The 22,153-nt window shown below is 32.5% G+C and overlaps 1 protein-coding gene across 1 annotated transcript; it reads right to left on the bottom strand.

The window, feature by feature from the left end:
- Positions 1 to 14,834: 14,834 nt before the first annotated feature.
- LOC104084924 (glutaredoxin-C6) lies at positions 14,835 to 15,448 on the bottom strand. The gene has a single exon (XM_009588885.4). The coding sequence runs from the start codon at positions 15,326 to 15,328 to the stop codon at positions 14,885 to 14,887; it is 444 nt and encodes a 147-aa protein (XP_009587180.1). The 5' UTR covers positions 15,329 to 15,448; the 3' UTR covers positions 14,835 to 14,884.
- Positions 15,449 to 22,153: the final 6,705 nt, after the last annotated feature.

Genomic DNA, 22,153 nt, shown 5'->3' on the forward strand with positions numbered 1-22,153 from the left:
CACCCCAAACCAAATTGAATCAAACTTAAGAACCTCAAGTTCTTCAATTTACTTCCAATACGCCGAAACGTACTTAAACTACCCGGAATGACACAAAATTTTGCGTGCAAGTCTTAAATCATTATACGGAACTATTCGCAAACTCGAAATTCTAAACGGATTTCAATTCCTCAAAAACCTACTCCAAACCAAATTTAAAGAACTTTAAACCTTCAAATAGTTGATTTTCACTATTAAGCGCCCAAACGCTCCCGAGTTATCCAAAACCCGATTCAAACATACGCCCAAGTCCGAAATCATCATACGAACCTATTGCAACCGTCAATTCCCCATTCCGGGATCGTTTTCTCAAAATGTTGACCGAAGTCAAACTTGATCTTTTAAGGCTAACTTAAGGAACCAAGTGTTCTGATTTCAACCCACACACTTTCAAATCCCGAACCAACCATCCCCGCAAGTTATAAATTAATAAAAGCATACTCGGGGAGTTTTATTTTAGAGAACGGGTTTCTAAAAGTTAAAATGACCGGTTGGGTCATTACAAATATAGTGTTAATTTAGAAAGAAATTAAGCTACAACCACTATGTGAATTTGCAACTACAACTAATATTTTAAATTTAAGATAAACTAATGTATTTGGAACTCTTGAAATAACTATAAAATTTTTATTTCTCCCCCAATAATTTTGAAAAAGTAACCTCAACATTGTGAACTCTTAAAATTTTAAAATTATTATTAGCAGAGTGCATTCGGAGTGAGTTTAGGATAGTATTAACTTTTATTTGGTATTGGATGAACGTGCAAAGAAGGAAATTTAGACTTAAATCAATAAGAATCTAGGCAACTTTTTTTTACACAAGAAGAGGTTCATTTAGCTTGTCTATAATTTTGATTAACTTTGAACGAAGAATTTTTTTTTTTTTTTTTGTATAACGACATTATGAACGTAGAGTTTACAAAGAGATGTTAGATGAGATATAACAACATAGCATATTTGTATCTTATATAATAAAATATTATAACTATAAATAATATAGAACTAATTACACTAAATTATTGTATTAATATTGATTTTCATCATTTAAACATATATTGCGTTTAGTTTTACGTCCATTGCTATTTTTCAATAATTTATATGCATTTTATATTGATTAACGTGATGCACACATGCAACGCACGTACACTAAACTAGTACTATATTAAAAGTACGAAGGTCCTTAGAGAAATGTCGTTCACCTTTTTCATCCTTTAAAAATAGAGTTCATAGTGAATAAAATAACCATTTTATTAATATCCTAATATTTAGGATTTTTAAGTCAACTAAAACTTTATTTATTATAGTAGGAAATCTTAATATTTAGGACATTTAAATCAACTAAAATTTTCCTTTTATAATTCAAAATCCCAATATTTAGGACCAAATATAAGAACTAATTTTGACATTGTTTCAAGGTTTCACAACTAAACGTTATATTTGCATTCAAGGCATTAAAGTAAAAAATGAAGAACTGCTACTACTTTTTAATTTGAAGAAAAGAACTACTATTATTGGTTCTTCCATTTATTTTTTTGGTACTATTGTTATTCTAAAAGTAAAGTTAGATGAGGAATTAGAGTTAAAATAAGCCAATATACTACTAATATGAAGGAATTAATTTCTACTCCTTCTGTCTCAAATTATTTAATGAAATCTTTAAACATAGATATTTCAAATTATTTGTTATTTTAGAAGTTCAAGACAAAAGTAATTATTTTTATTCATTTTATCCCAAGCAATAATTATTCTTGAAGATGGAGATGACACATAAATAAAGTAAATATAATAAAGAGATATTATATTAAAGACATAAATAAGGGTAAATAGTCAAAAATTTATTCTAATTAATTTGAAACGGATGGAATATTTATTAGTAATCAAGAGCCTTTAAATAGATAGAAAGATGATGAATTATTTGTGTTATGAAATATTTAGTTTAACAACAAAAACGTAACTTTAACCAAACAGATAATTGGTCAAGGTCAGAAATTTCATCATATGGTGAATGTTACAATTAAAGATTATTAGTACAGAAGTTGCAATAATCAATAAACTCACGAAGTTTACTAGTAAACTTAATTAAGTTTGGTTAGTGGAATAGTATTTTCTAAAACTTGAAGGCAGTAAGCGTTATTAGTACTTGAGATTAAAAAAAAATAAAAGAAAATTGCTAACTCACAAAATTAAAATTCTGTATCAAAATTATTCAAAGTTGGAAGTCGAAAGCTATATTATTCTAAATATAAAAGGACTAATAACAAATAACATTAGATCTTTGTTTAATATTAAGAGGAATCTACGCGGTCTACCCACTAAAAACACAGTTAACTTCATATATTTTTAAAATATTTATTTTACATTCTATACCTACTTTATAAAATTATATTTACTTCTTAAATCTGTAACATCATTATATGTCATTAAACATATCCCACCTTTTAAGGGATTACATTATCTCTTCAAGATTCTTTTAATATCTTCAATCAATATTTTAATTGGAATAAAATACCGTATCTTTCTCAAAATTCTATTAAAGCATCATATACTTATCTATTACTTCTTACTGGTTTTTTCACTGATCACACAATCTCTTCTTTCAAAATTTTCCTCTCAAACAAATAGCAAGCAAAAACTGGAGGAAAGGATGAAGAAAAATAGCTTTCCATTGAACTGAAAAAATACTTAGAAAGGGCGATAAAGTTTCTTTTCCCATTGAAAATCAATCGGGAGAAGTGAAATTATTAGATGAAACTCCATGTGCAATCTTATTCACGAAACAATTTTCAATTAGATCTTCATGTTCCAATTGTGAATTCCATGATTAATCTTCTAAATCTTCATTCGAGATGGTTTTAGCCCAATTCTTGTCCCCATTTATTTGTCTGATGAAGCAACGTTGGATCAATTTGACCTATACAACCAACATTATTATATTAAATAGTATATTGGTAAGTTTTAATTGGAATATTATTATTATTATTATTATTATTATTATTATTATTATTATTATTATTGTTGTTGTTGTTGTTGTTGTTGTTGTTATTGTTGTTCTAATTTAGAACATGGAACCAAACCAAAAATAAAATATTAGAATATAATATTCGAAACCAAGCATACTATAATATTTTAAATTTGAATACAATATTCATATCAAGCATCCCACAATATTCTAATGATGAATACAATATCCAAACAAAGCATACCACAATATTTTAAATTGAAATATAATATTCAAATCAAACATATCACAATATTCTAATTTGGAATACAATATTAAAATCAAAATAAAATATTAGAATATAATATTCAAACCAACACTTTTTATAATATAGTACATTAATAGTATATTCTATTTTATGATTAAATTTTGGTATATTGCTAGAAATTATTTTGAATACTACTAATCTTTAATAGTATATTCTAGTAATGTTGATGTAATTTTTAGATTTTAATTGGACACTTTAATAGAATATTCTAGTATTATATTTGAATATTACTATACACATTAGAATACTTTTGAGTTGTAAATCGAAAACTAAGTTGAATAGATGAGTGGAATAATAATAACATATAAATTGAATATCATTGTGTAGTTATTGAATATTATCATATATATATAGTGAATACTCTAAGTTCTAAATTTAATAATATATAAAGTAAATGTTATCAATATAAAATAACGAATATGCCTCTTTATTTTAAGAATATTATTGTAAATGTATTGAATATATAAACTAAATATTATCTATGGTTTAAATTGAATACTTCTATTTATTATGGAATGCATATTTAATTTCCTTACTTTTGAAGAGTTTGTAACGTGATTTCTAGGAATATGATAAACTTGAGTAATTGACTTTGTGTCACGACCCGAAATTTACATCATCGGGACTGTGATGGCGCCTAATATTTCACTTGCTAGGCAAGCCAACGTTAGAGAATCATTAAACCAAATCGTTATTTTATTAAGTAAATAACAACAATTAGCTACGATGAAATATAGTGAGTGTGGAATAATATAAAAACTGCATTAATTTCTACTATTCGGATCTGGATTCATAAATTCACGAGTATTCTAGAATTCACTACAAGTAATAGTCTGAAAGAAATACAAATGTCTGAATGAAAAAAACAGTAGAACAGAAAAGATAGACAGGGACTTCAAGGTCTGTGAACGCCAACAGATCTACCTTGAGTCTCCAGATAGCGGTCCAATAGCAAAATCTCGATCAACCCGAGCCGGTACCAAAATCTGCACAGAAAGTGCAGAGTACAGTATCAGTACAACCGACCCCATGTACTAGTAAGTGTCGAGCCTAACCTCGACGAAGTAGTGATGAGGCTAAGGCAAGGCACCTACAAATCAACTTATACAATTTAACCGTGCATATACAAATAACAATAATGAAGAGCTAGACAGGAAATATCGGGAGGGGGGAAACATGTTGGGGGAAATACTAGATAAGGAACTACAGCAGAATGATAACTGGAACAACCAATATACTATGAATTAACAGAAACAACGAATATAGTAAAGGAAAAATGCACGGCATCACCCTTCGTGCTTTTACTCTCAATCTCACCATAAAATCAATAGAAATGGCACGGCATCACCCTTCTTGCATTAACACTTGCAATATGGCACGGCATCACCCTTCGTACTTTTACACTCACAATATGGCACGACATCACCCTTCATGCTTTAACTCTCATATCATGGCACGACATCACCCTTCGTGCATTAACACTCCCCCTTACCATAATGCAATGCATAAATAACAACAGGGAGATAGAATAACAAGTACAAGCTTTACTTCAACATTTGGTTCCACAATATCAATCTCAACTTTGAAATAAATACTCGATTATCACCAGGAAATCCGAAAACATGATAAGAACGATCAATTTAACAATCCTAGTATCAACACGTAGTAATTAGGCATAGGAAAGAGACAATATAAGAAAAACGGGAGAAAATAGGGAAAACAGGTAAATTGGCGGCGCATAAGTACTCGTCACCTCACATATATGCCGCTCACATGAATTTCACATAGCACATAATTTGAGGTTCCTAATTCCCTCAAGTCAGGGTTAGACACAACACTTACCTCGCTCTAAAAGTCACTCAATACTCAATCACAGCCTTTCCTCTAGAATCCACCTCCAAACCACTCGTATCTATTCAAAAACGACTCAATAATATCAAATATTGCTAAAGGAATTAATTACATTGCATAAATGTAGATTTTCCAAATTTTCCTCCAAAAAGTCGAAAATTGCCCCCGGGCCCGCTTGGTCAAAGCCCAAGGTTCATACCAAAATCTATTTACCCATTCACCCTCGAGCCTGGATATATAATTGGTTTTGGAATCCGACCTCAAATTGAGGTCTAAATCCCCAAAATTTTGAAATTCCTAGTTTCTACCCAAACCCCTAATTCTACCATGAAAACTCTAGATTTTAGGTTGATAATTCATAAGATGTAATGGATAATTGAAAGAAAATAATTTAGAATCACTTTCCAACACTTTGGGGAAGAAAATAACTCTTGAAAATCACCTCTAGCCCGTTTTTTATGAAAGTTAGAAAAATGGCTTATTCCCGTTCTTGATTCTGTTTAATGCACTGGGCGATAGTGTGCATCGCGTTCGCGAGACCACTGTCGCGTTCACGAAGAGTATCGGCTGACAAGCCTTCGCGTTTGCGAGACCTTGCTCGCGTTCGCGATGGTTACTCTCCCCTGGCCTTCGCGTTTGCGAGACATTGCTCGCGTTCGCGATGAAGGAGCGACCAACCCTCCCCCAAGTCCCCAAGTGCTTCGCGTTTGCGTTCGCGAAGGGTAAATCTCCCATCACTTCGCATTCGCGAAGATGAAATTTCAGCCTCACCATTTTACTCTTCGCGTTCGCGAACGCGAAGAAGGACATGCCAGAACACCAGAATCTGCAGAAAACCAGATTTTCCCAAGTCCAAAACATCTTGTGGCATATCCGGAACTCACCGGAGCCCTCGGGGCTCCAAAACAAACATGCACACAAGTCTAAAAACATCATAAGAACTTGCTTGCAAGATCAAATCGCCAAAATAACACCTAGAACTACGAATTTAGCACCAAATCAAATGAAATCACCGGACGTCCGAATAACGGCAAACCAATTCTATTTCTCACCAAATTTCACAGACAAGTCTTAAATATTATAATGAACCTGTACCAGGTTCCGAAACTAAAATACGAACCCAGTACTAACAATGCCAAACATCAATCAATTCTTAAAAATAATTAATTTTCAGACTTTTAATTTTTATCAAAAATTCATAACTCGAGTTAGGGACCTCCAAATTCGATTCTGGGAATATGCCCAGGTCCCATAATTCGATACGGACCCATCGGGACCGTCAAAATACGGATCCGAGTCCGTTTACCAAAAATATTGACCGAAATAAACTAAAATCAACTTTTAAGGTAAAAATTCTTATTTTCATCAATTTGCAACATAAAAGTTTTTCAGAAATATGCGCGGACTGCGCATGCAAATCGAGAAGGGTAAAAATGAGATTTTTAAGGCTTAAGAGCGCAGATTCGAGTTCTAAAACATAAGATGACCTTTTAGATCATCACACTTTGATCGCCGGGAAGTAAATAGCAATATTCAATTCACTATCTATAATAGCTACATTTAAGGGATATTATCCTATAAAATCATGACTGTTAGGATAAATAAGTTATATGAAGCAATTAATTTTAAGGATTTTTAACTTTAAGATACATGGTGTAAAGAGGCCATGTAGGTAGGCATAAACTTTCCCTAATATTAATTACTATGTATATATTGTCTTCGTCTACAACTAAAAAATGTACATGAGTTATCTATCTATCTATTTATTTATCCATCTATCTTTTTTTAATAAAAAAAATACGTCATGTAAATTAAAATACAGGAAATAATATTTATATAAATTTTTAAAAATTGAACACGCATTGATATATATACACGCGCTTTGCGCATACCCTAAAACTAGTTCTTTAAAATAGGGGATTAAATAAAAAAAAAAAAAAAAACGCTACTGCATTGCCTTTGGGCCAACCGCTTAAGATCCTAGTTGCTATATTTTGAAAACAAATGCCAATAGTCTATGTTGCAAGTTGCAACTTGCAAGCGAGTGTAGTCCACTAGCAGCTGTAATGATAATATAGGCTCAAAAACTAACATAAATCAATTTTAGTTAATCAAACAAATGCTGAATATAACATCATGCCATTATCACTAGATCACTATGAATCCGAACATGCATGGGAATTCATTATGTTCCACTTAGCAGTGTCCTTAAGTACGATTAATTCATTTTTAATGAAGATTAAGTAGGGATATGATTGGTTGCAAAGCATGATGTGGGTTGGAGGGAGAGAAAAAAAGGGCAGCTCGGTGCACTAACCTCCCGCTATGCACGGGGTTCGGGGAAGGACCGAACCACAAGGGTCTATTATACGTAATCTTACCCTGCATTTCTACCCGAGGTGATTAAGTATTGATGACAACTTCAACTTTAAATCGTTGCGCGATCGTTTAATTCACATACTAATTATGGAGAGATTATTGGATTGTTATGCAAGTGTGGCTAATTTTAAGGGCTTTTTTGTGTTTAGTTATTTTTTATTCTATGGTTGTAAATAAATATATTTTTATTCTACATCCTATCCGATTCAATCAAATATTGTATTAAGTTATGTGACGATCATTTTTCTTACCAAATCAATCAAACATTGTGTACCTTATACGAACTTTTATGTTAGAGATTTATTTTTGTTATAATATGATAAACCAAATGACCCCTGAGTGTCTAGAACAAACAGAGCCAAAATTATGTGGAAGCCCCACAGGCCAAAAAGAAATCACAAACTTCTACACATGAAGTCATCCCTATGAAAAGATTTAGTATAACGAGTGCAACTGGAAGTAGGTAGGTGTAGCTTTCCTGCCCCTAAGCAACCTTTTTCTTTTCTTTGGTTTCTTTAACAATTCAAGAACATTAAGTTTTATAAAAGCAATAAAGCCAAAAAAAATTTAATAAAGTTTTGGAACTTAAATATTAACTATCAAAATTTTCATATCTTTTTCAAAGTTACTATTCTATCCGTCACATTATTGCTTTCGTTTATCAAGGATCATCTTACCCAAATACATATGGAATTAAAACAGAAAAACCTTATTGTTAAGGGGGGAATTTTTAAAGAAGAGGTGAATAAAGGGAGCCGTAGGTGTCTCGTCGTTGGAATAAGAAACACTCAAAAATTGTTAGCCACACATTTTGTTAGACTTTTGGGAAGTGATGAAAAGTGACAAATTAAATTTATCTTTTCTTGTCAATATTTACTTTTTTTTTAAAATTCAAAAATGAATGGTAAAGTGAAAGCAAGCTTAGAACACAATATGATTATTTGAATTTTCAAATCACATTATAAGGTGGCAGGGGTGAGACAAATATGGCGGAATGCAGCTCTTGAAAAATGAGTTCACATGAATTTAGTTTTTTTTTAATGCGGAGTATAGTATATTTAAAAGTATAATTAATTTAGTACAAAAAATTTTATAGATTGAATCAATCAAATTTATACGGGGAGAGGAAGGGAAAGTTTTACAACTTTCGACTAAAATGTGATAACCAAACCTTGCCAATAAAGAAACATTGCAGTGGGGTACTAGAAAACATTAGGTTGTGATCTGTTCCCATTTCTTTTCTTGAAAAAGAATATAATAATTTTAAAATACTTGGTAAAAAAATAATGCATTAGACTATTCACTTTGAATGATTGAGTGCTGGAAGGTGTGGCACTTTAGTGGCTACTTTTTGAAAGATTCAATTGTAGATTCTCTTTGAGGTTGAGCTGTTCTAAAAGATACTCCATAAATAAGAACAAAAAGAAGGGCCTACAAAATGGGCCAATAAGTTAGTGACACATAGGATTCCACATAGGTCATTAGCAAATTTGGAGGGGTTATGTATTGTGGGAGCAGTGTTTAAAGTATTATTAGTAGTGGGTGGTTGTGTTTTTTTGGCTATATTGTCATCATTCATCACTTATAGAGACCTATATACCCTTTGCTTACAAATCTATTTAGGAGTATTTAATTTGGTTCTCTTTTTACTCTAAATGGAAGAAGATCTTTGAACTTAGTCTTTCTCTTCATCTACCCTTTTGAGTATATAATGGACGGTTAAGATGTTTTTGTTTAACCCTCGCAGTATCCAGCCTCCCCCTCCATGATCGATATGACGGTTAGGCATGCTTAGACAAAAAAATGATTTTTCAGAATTGATTATTGTGTGTCATCATCTTCCACCTATTTTACATATTCGATTAAGATTGTCACTGAAAAATTATAATAAAGATGTACGGGGTGGTACTCTGCATCTTCACGGGAAATTCAATCTCATCGAATCCATATCGGAGACAGCGGGTAATCGTTACACACAAAAAGCTTCTCACTTCTCGTGTCCCAAAAAGATTTTACTAGTAAAAAACTAAATAACTCTCTTCAACCCATATTAGTCGTCTTAGATTGTAGGAGGAAGTCAGATAAATTGTTTCAACTCTCGCACAATGATGTGGAATTTTTGTAAGCAGGATGAGATACGACCAGAGAAAGGTGATTAATTACATGTTCTTCGGCGAAAAATATAGTGTGTAAATAAGTTAAATATTATTTTTTATTCATATATATCAAATCTTGAAACTCTTAGCAAAAATTCCAGAATTTACCACTATTTGTACTGAAAATGCACCTCACAAGATGACAAGCGTATTTAATATCCTCGTTTTCAACTAATGGTGGATTAGGTTCTGTTGTATTAAAATGAAAAACCCTTTGTCAGCTTAATAAAAGAACAGTATTGTGAGATGGAGTTGAACAATTAGTTAACTTCCTTCGTCTAGACTATTTGAAATTACATTTTTTATGACCCAAAAATTAAATCTAAGATTCTATACAATTAGATTTATAGAAAAATAGGGTTAATTATAGCCAAGATCACTATTCAAAAGCAGATCTAGCACTTTTAGATTTCACCCTTCTCTTAGAACAATGATGGAGCAAAAAAAACTTATAAACGTAAAAGATAGCAATAAATAATTATAAATGAGACAAAGTTCACTCGACAAGGGTGAGATCTTCAAATATGCTTTCTGACAATGTTGGATAGTGATAAGCAGTTGAATATTCTGATTCTTCTTGAATCGGTAGAGAAGAGTAAAAGAAAGGAAGTGTAAAGTTAGGTTTTGTTTCTATTCAATAAAGTGAGAATCTTGCACGGAGAATATTGATGATATTCTTTACAAAAGGCCGGATCCCCTTTTTAAACTACATCTCTTCCTATTTATAAGGTACATGGGCCACAAAATCCTATATAGTACAACAAAAAGGAATATCCATTAAAATTTTCTCTAAGAAATCTAAATCATAAAACTGATCATAACTTTGTATCGAAAGCGGATGCTCGCCCTCGTCCTCGTCTTCTGTTAAACCTTCTCGACCTCGACAACGATTTATCTCCTTTACCTGACCTCGACCTTTTGGGGTCAGGGTGACACGTTACGGTCCTCAAAAGCTTTATTGCCGTTGATCGGGTTAAACACATGAAATGAAGTTTTTCGCCCATACAGATATAATGCATGTCGTAATATATAGTTTTTGCCCAAAAAATAGAGGTGAATGAAACTATATATATCAATCTAAACATTCAGAAATTTCAAATAATGATTCGTACAATACCAATAATTATTAGACTTAATTTTTTCCTTCAGTGAAAGACTATTATTTCATCAAGGCTTTTAGCATTGTGGTGCCAGTAAGGACTTTGCTTTTGATATCAACATAAAACTACCATCTTAAATCCTTTCTATGTCACAATGAGTGATATTGAGTAATGAGTATCTCCTACCCTGTTGCAACAGCCTTGCTATTAATAATCAAAGATCACTAAAGGCATGTTTGGTACAAGTGAAGTCCTTCTCTAGAAATTTTCCTAGAAAAAATCATTTTCTTGTGTTTGAAAAATACCTTTTTTGTATTCTGAATTTCTTTCTTTCTTGTTTTCTTTCACAAAATATCAAAAATGATCCACAAGTACAAAAATCTATTTGCAAGTAAAAGCCTTACTGTGATACCAATGACGGAGGGCGGGCCGATGATGGCGGGTCAAGCAAAACTGACAGGCTTCTAAAGAAGGGGTGCACATGTCAGCTCAGGCGAATCCCATATCAGAATTAGATAGAAAACTGAAGAGCATTATAAGGTATGACACAAGTTCACATGTTACGCGCGCTTTAGAGCTTAAGGTGGCGTAGCCCAAAAAAGACAAATTCACGCGATTTTAGGCTCAAAGCGGACAATACTTGTCATGGGCTTGAATCGTGACACTTACCATTTCACTTAATCTTTCTTTTCTCCGTAAATAAAATCAAATCGATTTTTGTTAAAATAACTTTTATACAAGTAAATCCAAGCTGCAAAACAAAAATAAATACTGAAATTGCTGACTATATATGGTAATACTGTAATTGCTGACTATGTTACATTTTTCTTTTTTCGAGAGATGACTGTTAATATACATTTACAGGATCAGTACTATAACTTTCACGATAGATGAAAAAGCTGATAGATATCTCAGTGTTATGTCGTGCGATTCATCGTCTTTCTACTCTTATGTTTTACTACTTTAGTTTGCAGAAATGTCTTTTCAATTCCTTCTGTTTTCTTTTTTTATTCAAGAGAGTACCAATACACATGCGTATGTGACAATTTGAGTTGACAGAACCTGACTTGTGTCTCGTACAATATTTTTTATGACACGTTCATAGTTATTATTAATAGAATAATACTCCCAAACTTTTCTTCTTATAAATATCAAATTTATGGTAACATAGTTAGATTATGGTAAGTAATATTAGATATTCTATTTATTTAAATTTAATTTTCTTCCTCAAAGGATACAAGGTTACTTTCAAAACCCAGCCTCTCAAGATTCTGATTCCTCAAACTACAAATATAATTCTCCTCAGTGGTGGAGAAGTGGGGCCGTGGGGGTTTGTTTCTTCCTCATACCAAAGAACTTTCGTTTAGATATTTTGTTAACCTTTTCCCTTTTTTCTGTCAATGACCGAGTCAACAATTCATTTATGGATTGATATAACATCCTATCTCAGAGTTCTATACATGTGCAAAAAATAAATATATAAAGTTAGATGAGTATATATTTTTCGATTCATTATCTCAACTCACAAATCCCAAATTCTAGCTCTATCATAAGCAAACTAAACTATTTAACCATAAATCTGATATTAGGAGACTTACTAATTTCTCCTTGCGGAAATAAATTTGCAGCAATCACGATTGAAGTTATCGATGGTAAAAATTATCCCAAAGCGAAAGAATTGCACCCTTGATTTTTACAGCCTAGATATCCTCTATTAGATGCAGAGAATTTAATCTAGTTGTTTGTTTCGCATAGAATATTAGAAAAACCTATTTTTTCTACGCTCACAATAGTATATTTTTATAGATTATAAGTAGGAGTTAGCACGAATGACAAACTAATAGGCTAATATTATGAATGAACCCGATCCAATCAGAGGCGGATTTATTGGGAGATTATGGGGCACGTGAACCCATGATCTCTCCGTAAAATTAAATATTCTGTGTACATATTTTGTAAAATTGATACTCCCTCCGTTCCAATTGATGTGAACTTGTTTGATTGTGCACGAAATTTAAGAAAAAATAATTTTTTTTGAAATTTGTGGTCCTAAACAAGTCAAAAAGGGATCCAGGGTATTTGTGTGGTTATAAAAACTTCTCATTAAGGGTAAAATTAAAAGTTTAAGCTAAATGGTTTCTAAATTTAGAAAGGGATTATTTTTTTTAAAACGGATCAAAAAAAAATAAGTTCGCATAAACTGAAACATAGGGAGTATAATATTAACTGTTAACACCCATGCTCTGAGAAATCTGGATTGTACACTTAGTTGAAGGTTGAATTATTTATCAAGAAAAATAGCGATCAATTATCACTTAATATATATATATATATATATATATATATATATATATATATATATATATATATATACATTTTTTTAAATAATACACCAATGTATTAGAAATCTTAAATAAGCCGCTCGACCCAATAGCTTTTTCCAACACAAACTATCATGAATGCGAATTTCCGTCACCAATAAGTAAAGAAAACTAAGTGATGGAAGTGAAAAGACGTCTGTCATCCAATGACAACAGTAACAAGACACGTAGAATCTTTTCAAAAGCAGTGTATTTATGTCATTTTGGCCATTCTCCATTTCATTTTCTGGACTTTTCTTCCATGACTTTCCGAATTCTTAAAATACTTAAAAGGCTAATAACCTGTTTGATCGAGCAGCAAAAATCAATTTATTTTAAAAAATATATTTTTTTAAAAGTATTTTTGACGAAAATAATAATTTATATTTGATAAAATTTTTAAAAAATGCTATAAAAGCACCAAAGCAACTGCTGCTTTGCTTTTCTTTGCTTTAGTCTCTTCCTTCTTTCTTTTCTTGCCCACCAATAATTTTTGAAGTTCCCTTTTTTTCTTTCTTCTTCTACTCCCTCTCTGCATCATTCAATTCTGTCAATATTCATTTGGGCTTTTATTCTTCTTTCTTTTTCTCACTTTTTCTTCTTCTGCTTATGGAATATATAGTACTTTGAACCCCTTTCTCCAGTAATTAAGTGTGGCTTAAGCAAGATAATTAACCAGGATTAAGGAATATAATATGTCATTCTTTCTTGCTTTCCAGCTAATCATGACTTACGTACTATTTTAAAAGTCCAAAAGATTTCATTTCGATTTATCCGTCAAAATACATCGTCTAGACGGAGATTAATCACATTGTATTAGTTCATATCTCAGGGACACAGCTAATACATTCTAATTCAACATTCACTAATATACCTGTTAAATATGTGAATAAAACATCAACAACGTTATTCTTTCAATACTTTGACTTTTTGTTAATTTCAAGCTTAATATATGAAAGGCAATAATATTTTTTACATCCACAAGTTTTATTTCCTAAAATATGATCAGATAAAATTGGTTTTTACGAAATGCATAAAAATAAACTTACCCAGATTTTCGCTTTTTCTACTTAAAAGGTTGAAGAAAGACTGAAGATTTCACACTAATTAAAACACTAATCAAATGGTATTGTACATATAATAAAATACAGGGAGACATATATCAGTAAAAAGTTACCAGTTTGATTAAAACTGCAATTAACACAAGCGATTCCTCAAACAAAATCAAAAGGTCATCAGTCAAACTAAGAAGGTGAAAAGCAAAAGGATTAACTTTGATCCCAAGGTTGTGGTAAGTGATTGAATATTTTGTTTAGCACTCGTAAATTATTAAATAATTCAAGAATATTCCTCCTCAATGGTAGGATATTCAAAGCAAAGTAAGACTTAGTTGGAAATAGTATTTAACAGCTGCCCCATTTAGTCATTTTGACGTTTCAATTAGTTTGAGGAAAAGTGAGTCCTAAAGTCCCCAATAGGGAAAGAAAAGAAGAAGCAACACACCCTTTTTTAATCATTAAATACAGATATTATATAACACTTCATTACTGCACCAGAAAATATATAGAATAATTATCAAAGCTAATAAGTAGTAATTAACTAAGAAAAGAAACAGCTAATACTACTAGTACTTAATTATTTTCTTTTCCTAAGGGTATAATTTTTTTTTTCTTTTTCACGATAATTGAATTACAAAACATAGCTCCATAAAAACACGAAATAATTATCTTAATTTTACAATACCACATCAGTGATGACACCAACTTCCACAAGCCTAGGAACAAGACGGCCACTCAAGTGAAGTGCCACGAGGCTCTCTAACCCGCCGACACGTGTACCTCCGATGAATACCGCCGGAGCCTCGCCGGCTCCGGACACATCGGAGATAACTTCATCGCCGGCGACGGCGGTGGTGGACGGAAGCGCGGCGATCTCATCCTCCTCTAGCTCAATCACGGTAGGGTGAACGCCTATAGCAGATAGCAATTTCTTCATGACGTGGCACATGCAGCAAGACGAACGGGTGAAGATGACGACGGGGTTTTCGGAGATGAGACGTTGAATTCTCATCTCCGTCGACTCCGCCACGTCGATGGCGAGTGGTGAATTGGTGGTGGGAGTGAGTTCTAGCCGTACTCCGCCGTCGGAAAACGGCCCGTAGAAGCTGTTGCCTCTCATGATAAAAAAGAGGTGTAAATTGTAAGATGCAACAAACAGAGAGAGGGGAAAAAAGGGAAGGAATTTGGGAGAAAGAGGGAAGGGAGGAGAGAGATTTATATAAATGGAAGGGTGGCAATAATGTTACATCACAAAGTAACATACTACGTAAGTTATGCTGTGTTTATGGGGATTGCTACACCCCACCTCCCCCTCAATCAAGTGGGGGTGGGTGGGGACAAGGGGGAGTATGTGAGAATCTCAAATGACGCGCGAGAGTGGGAAGGGAGAATGAGGAGATAATTAGGAGAGCTAGACGACAAAAGAGAAAGATCTCAATGATCTATTTCTTGGCTTTTACATTAGCTTTTCCTTTTCTATTTTTGGGTCGAATTGTTAAATACATTCTATATGTGAACAGGTGATTATGTACTCAACACCGAATTAAAAGCTAATTTGGAATTTATTAGGAAGTCAGTCAGGAGCAGGGCAAGGAATTTGATCTTTCGATTTTCAAAAAATACAATCTCATTCAAACCAAAATTAAAGTTACAATTTCTTCTTTTTGTTTTCATATCCACTATTTTCGTTGCGTAATGCCCAATTAAAGAAGAATGTGTTTTCTGCTTAAATTTTTTTATTTCAAGAATTTGAATTCAATACCTCTAGTAAAGGGTAAAAAAAATTAGTGTACTATTCATTTCACCAAACCTCTTTATGGTTATATTTTTTCAATATCGCTACATAAGCAACTCAACAAAATAATATTAAAGGTGATAATCATATATCGTTATTGGGTAATATATTTTTATGTATAATAATGATATTGTCCTCAAGAACAAGTGTATCAGGTCACACTCTTCTTACTATCAATACAAACTTTACATTAGATTCGAAATTATACTTCTTTGAATCAAAATGGAGGAACACTCATAGAAAACAAAGCATCCATTGGAATCGTGAGGTCGAAACTATGCGCTTCACCCAAACCATCAGTTTTTACTCCACTTAATCTAAAAGCAAGTCAATCTTTTCCCTTTTAAAAAAATGTGATATTGTGCAACAACTCAAAATCCAATTGAAATATTTTGGCATGTAGCCTTAGGATTGGTTTCTTTCCAACGGAGGCCAATATAATTTCATCCCCAATTATTGAGTGGCTACAGAAAATTATTTGTTTAATATTAGTTACAAAGTTGACCACCTGACCCCATGCATTGCAATTGTAAACGTGGATAATTAAGAATTCCAATGTATAAGCTTTTATATGATATAATAAATAGTACTAACAATTTTATGTAATTTTTGAATATTAATGAAATTAATTAAATTTACAGAACAAAAAAATTGTCAAACAAAATCTGAACAAAAATATTCAATTCGTTTTATATTATATGTCACGCTTTTTATATATGTTAAAAGATTAATACTTTTTTTTATATTTGAAAAATCATTTAATCTCCATAATCTCATGTTCTTTTCTATTTGATGAATATAATATGTTGAAACCCACGAGATACTATTGGTTCTCTGTTCATATGTGTATTTAACTTTTGCATAAATAGTTTTTCTAAAAATTATACTTAATCCGTTTCAATTTATGTGAACTTATTTGATTTGGCATAAAAATTAAAAAATAAAAGAAGACTTTTAAACTTATGAAATAAAATTAAGTACATATATTTTTGTGTGGTTATAAATTATTGAATAAAAATAAATTATTTTAAAAATAAAAATAATTATCTTTTTTGCACAGATTAAAAAAATATATGTTCCCGTAAATAAAAAAGGAGGGAGTTGTACAAGTTGTGGAGTATGAGAAAAGAAGTGAACATATAGCGCGTGGGAGAAGTTAGAAATTAGGGGCAGCAGGGTAGGTCGGGAATAGTGGAAAATAGCAGGGGGTACTATTGACTTTTGGGTAAAGTAGTAGTAGTAGTAGTAGGGAAAATGGGCACAATCACATGGAGTGATGAGTGTGTGTGAATTAATTGCAAAATGACGTCATCTAGGCTTGGACGCCTTTTTTTTACTCCCAATGGGTAGGCGCTCTTTGCTGACGTTATCACTTGCCCCCTTTTCCTACGTTGATTTGTAAACTAAGCTGACGTGTTCTTCTGTGGGCAAGATGTCCATTGCAAGAAAGATGTATGAGTAATTTCCGTATCATTTACCCTTTCCCTTTTTTTTTTTTTATATTTTTATTTCTCCCTCTCCTTTCCGTATCATTTATCATTCCGATGTTCGTATTGAAGTCTCAGTCAAGTTATATTCATGTGGTACAAGCTCCATTAAAGGAAATCACTTTTTATAAGAAATCTCATTTCATCCTATTATAAACAGGGAGATACTGGTATGTCTAAATTCACGTAACGCCACTAAGGGATCGTTGTAAATAAGTTATGTCAAGATTTATAGTTCGATTCATAAAATATTTCGTATTCATGTAAAATTTGAAGAAGAACCGTATTTCAAATGGGTGTGATGTAGGCAGACTAGTCTAATGTCAAAGTTATAATATTTGCATAAAATCCGCCAATTCTAATAGTGTTAGATTACCCTTGCAATAAGATTCAATATTACATAATACACCATTTTATTATCATTTATATTGCTGACATAAATAATAGTACATCCATATATATATAAGATTTTTATTTTAATGATAGAAGAATGTGCACCTTACCGGATTTATGGCTTAAAAATAAATTATTTAGTCCGATAAAAAAGTGTCGTGTCTTATTTATTTCTCTTATTATATATAACTTGTGTGAAAGGTTCCTTATTTTTCCCTCTGTGAACCCCAACAGGACCTCTTTAACCTTTCCAAGAGTGAAAATAATCACTAGAGCTGTGACCTTGGAATCCTAGTCAGCTAACGTTGTCGTTTCGACACTTGGCTCTTTGCTTGAGTTCCCTTAAGGTAGGGAGATTTTTTAGATACTCCTTTTACCACTAAGACTAAGATGAATCATCATCATCATAATATATTTACCCACCCCCACAAAATTGAAAAAGGGTACCAAAAATAAATTTCGAAAAATTTAAAATGACAACTTCTATTTCTGTCAATACGTTAAGTTCTCAATTGATATTAAATATTTTGTTATTTGAAATCCTAATAAATCAAAGTTGGTATGTGATTTTGGGACGATATGCAATTTTAGACTTCCTGACTTAAAAATAGGTAGTTGAATAGTTTTCCTAATGTTTTAATTTTCACTTTTTACTCATTCATTAGATAATGTGTAAAAAAATTACTCTTTTAATTTGTCCAAGTCAATCTTTTTTATTTTCAATCTCTTAATATTTCATAAAACCTACATATCTTCTCTTTGATATTTATACTTACCTTCTTTCTCCAAAAGTTCATTAGTTCAAGTGTTGAATAATATTTTTAAACTAAATGATGAATTAGTTATATTATCAATTATAAAGGAATTATTAGAAAGAATCGATTATATAAAGATTATTAACAATTTTGTATCTAAAAAAGTTAGTAGAATAGATTTCAAACAAAAATAATCTTTTAACTTTCTTTTAAAAATTTAGGTCACATATTAAACTTTAACTTTAGGCCCGCATGTTCTTGAACCGCCCATGGCTCGAGCCATTACTTAGATATTATTATTCACATTTATCTGCAAAAAACATTTCTTGAGTTTAATAAGTTAAATATGTTATTCTTTCTTGAAATGTTTTTTTCACAACACCTGTGGCACACGTAGTTTGCCTCTTTTATTGAGGATGACGATTGCAGCTACATAACCAAAAACAGAAGACAAGAAAGAATAACAGGCAAAATATAAAAAAGATTAATAGGCAAAAGAAAAGATTTAAGGAAAGGATGCCCATACCCTACCTCTGCTTTTGTTAGAGATGGACCCAACATCCACTTTGCCTTTTCCTTACATGGGGGTGGGAGTACCATCAAAAAATCGTGGTAGAGTAATAAATATTCTTATTAAGAGATTTTGAATTCGGGTTCTTAATGTGAAATCGTAGTTAGTATTAAGTGTTTTACTCCCTTAAAGTGGAACTTCTAATGCGAATCCGAATGAGTCGGACCCTAAAGCGGATGGCAGACACGGAACGAAAAACCAAAAAATAAAAAGGGTGGGATGAGTGTGGGGGCTTGATGCCTAGAAAAATAAAGTTATGAAAATAATGAAATGCTTTATAATGGTGAACCGTTGATGGTGGCAATTTTGGTGTCTGCCATAACCCCCAAAAATCTTTTAGATCTTTTCCTCAAAAATCTTTATAATTATAGAGACTTTGCTCCCGTTTGACAGATTTGGCTTTAGTTTTTTTTAAAAAAAAATTAAAAATATTGTTTGTTTATGAAATATGATCATGTTTTGAGAATAAAATATTTCAAAAATTTCCAAGTTTCCAAAAACTTTTTGGGTGAAAATTTTTTCTTCCGCTCACAAACTTCAACTATTCTTCAAATAAAATGCATGTCCAAACACAATTTCAACTTTCAAAAATTATTTTTCAATACAACTTCAAAAACTCTTTTTCAAGCCTCAATCAAATCTATATCGAAACGCTAGTTTCATTAGCCATTCAATCTCCCACTCTCCAAACCCCTACCATTTTACTTTTTGAGTTCCACCCTTCTTAAAATGTGGCTTTTATTTTTCAACCATTTTAAAATACACATAACTAGAGAAAATGGCGCCACTACAAAAAAAAATCGAAGTTATTGTGGCGGTTATATTACTGCGGTTCCAAATAACCGCCACAACATCTATATTGAAAAAATGATTATGAAGTGTTATACAAGTTTCAAAGCATAGCATTCAATAAACAGGATTGTAAATATGAAAAAATAAATTGTGAACGGATATTGGGGTTATAGTAGCAATTTTCTAATGAAACTACGACGGTTTAAAACCGCCACAATAAGCAAAACAAAAAGCCGCATTAACCCGATTAAAATACGACGGTTTTCAAATGTAATTACGACGGTTTGCCTAGAACCGCCATAATATAATTTTGGCGGATGGGATTGTGCGCTTTTAAAAGCCGTCATTAATGTGTATTACAACGGTTTGAAACCGTCATTATATGTTAAAATAACCGCCGTAATAACTCCGTTTTCTTGTAGTGCACATTGTAAATAGTATATATAATTCATTTCCAAAAATCGTAAAGTCAAATAAAGCTCTAGAAACAAAATAAAAAGCATCCCATAATTTCGCATAATTTAAACTAGAAATAGTCGGTGGAGGTATAATATATGCATAATTTATGTATTATATGTGCATAATTATGTATAATTTCTGTATTATATGTATATAATTATGTATAATCAATGTATAATCTATATATATGGCTAAAAAGAGTAAACAATTATTATGGCCGGCTATTTGTGTAAAGATCCCTTATTATCACCGAGAGTTTCTACCTTTAATTATACCACATAATAGACGCATATAAGCCCGACAACTGCATAAAATCAAGATATTCATTAACTTACAAAGATAGTTGATACCACCACCTACAAAATGTAACTAATCTTCAATAACCACTTTAATACATTATAAAAAAAGTATTAAGCATGCATTTTATCTAAAAATAAAAGAATCAGTTTATTTTGTATGTTCATTGACTATAAACGAGGCGAACAAGCTTTTTAAGCCTGAGTACTTAACTGAAAGTGGAAACTACCATTCAATTCCTTTTTTACATCTCTAGCATTTCCTCTCGCAAATAGAGCTCAATCTCACCTCATATTTTTCAGACTAATATAGTATTGTTTACCCGAAAAACGGTTCAGTTAAATTTGTTCTTAGTTTCTAGACAAGTGAATTAATTTGATCCTTGAATCTTGAGTCTTGTAGTATTGTTGTTGTATCTCCTTGCCTTTGCCACGGTCTCCCCCACCTTTGACATTGTTAACCTTTGAATCTTTTCCTTTGCCTTTGTCGTGCTTATCATGCCTGAAATCCATCAATGATTCGGCCTCCACTGTGGCTTGGTCTATATCTGCGACTTACCGGCGTTGCAACTCCTCATTTGCCCAATTTTGTAACCCGTCCATGAAGTGGAACAACAAGTCATAATTGGTGAGGTTGGGGATTTGAAGCATTAGGGTAGTGAACTCCTTGACATAGACACGTATGCTCCATGTTTGCTTCAAATCCCTAAGCTTGTGCCTTGCCTTGTACAAGACATTGTTTGGAAAGAATTATCGCTTGAACTCGAATTTGAACTGATCCCACGTGCTAATAGTATATAGACCTTTATCCACCTCGTCCATCTTCTTTCTCCACCATAGCATGGCAATCTCTGAGAGGTACAACATTGCAGTGTTGATCATGGCCTTGTCGTCCCTCACTTTGCCGCGCCTGAAGTAGTTCTCCGAGTGCCAAATGAAGTTTTCCACTTCTTGTGCATCACGAACACCTTTGAACACCGGGGGTTTGGGAGCCTCGATCTTGGCCTCCCTCGTCACCACAACATTGTTGGCTGCCTCGGTCACGCCAGTACTAACATGCTCTTCGAGTGACTCTATCTTTTCCTTCATAACATTAATAGTACTCAAAGCCTCCATGAGTCTGCACTCTAAGGCAGTGATGGTTTGCCTTAATTCCATCTCGGTCTGTGTACGTCCCTCCAAGTCATTTCGGATACTCTCAATCTCTTCAAGTGTGTGCCCCTCAAGAACGCTAAGGGTGTCTTCCACCTTCCCCAAGCATTAGCCAAAGATATCCACGGTGTCCATCCCCGCGTTCATATTTATCATCCACTCTTTATCGAGCAAGGCATCCTTAGGCAGGATCTCCACTTCATCCTCGCTCGCCTCAGTGGCAGATGGTTCTTGGGATGTACACC

Source organism: Nicotiana tomentosiformis, chromosome 8 (genome assembly GCF_000390325.3).
Source record: "Nicotiana tomentosiformis chromosome 8, ASM39032v3, whole genome shotgun sequence".
NCBI lineage: Eukaryota > Viridiplantae > Streptophyta > Magnoliopsida > Solanales > Solanaceae > Nicotiana > Nicotiana tomentosiformis.

Excerpts from the sequence above, each read along its gene's own strand:
- LOC104084924 (XM_009588885.4), bottom strand. The coding sequence starts at position 15,328 with ATGAGAGGCAACAGCTTCTACGGGCCGTTTTCCGACGGCGGAGTACGG.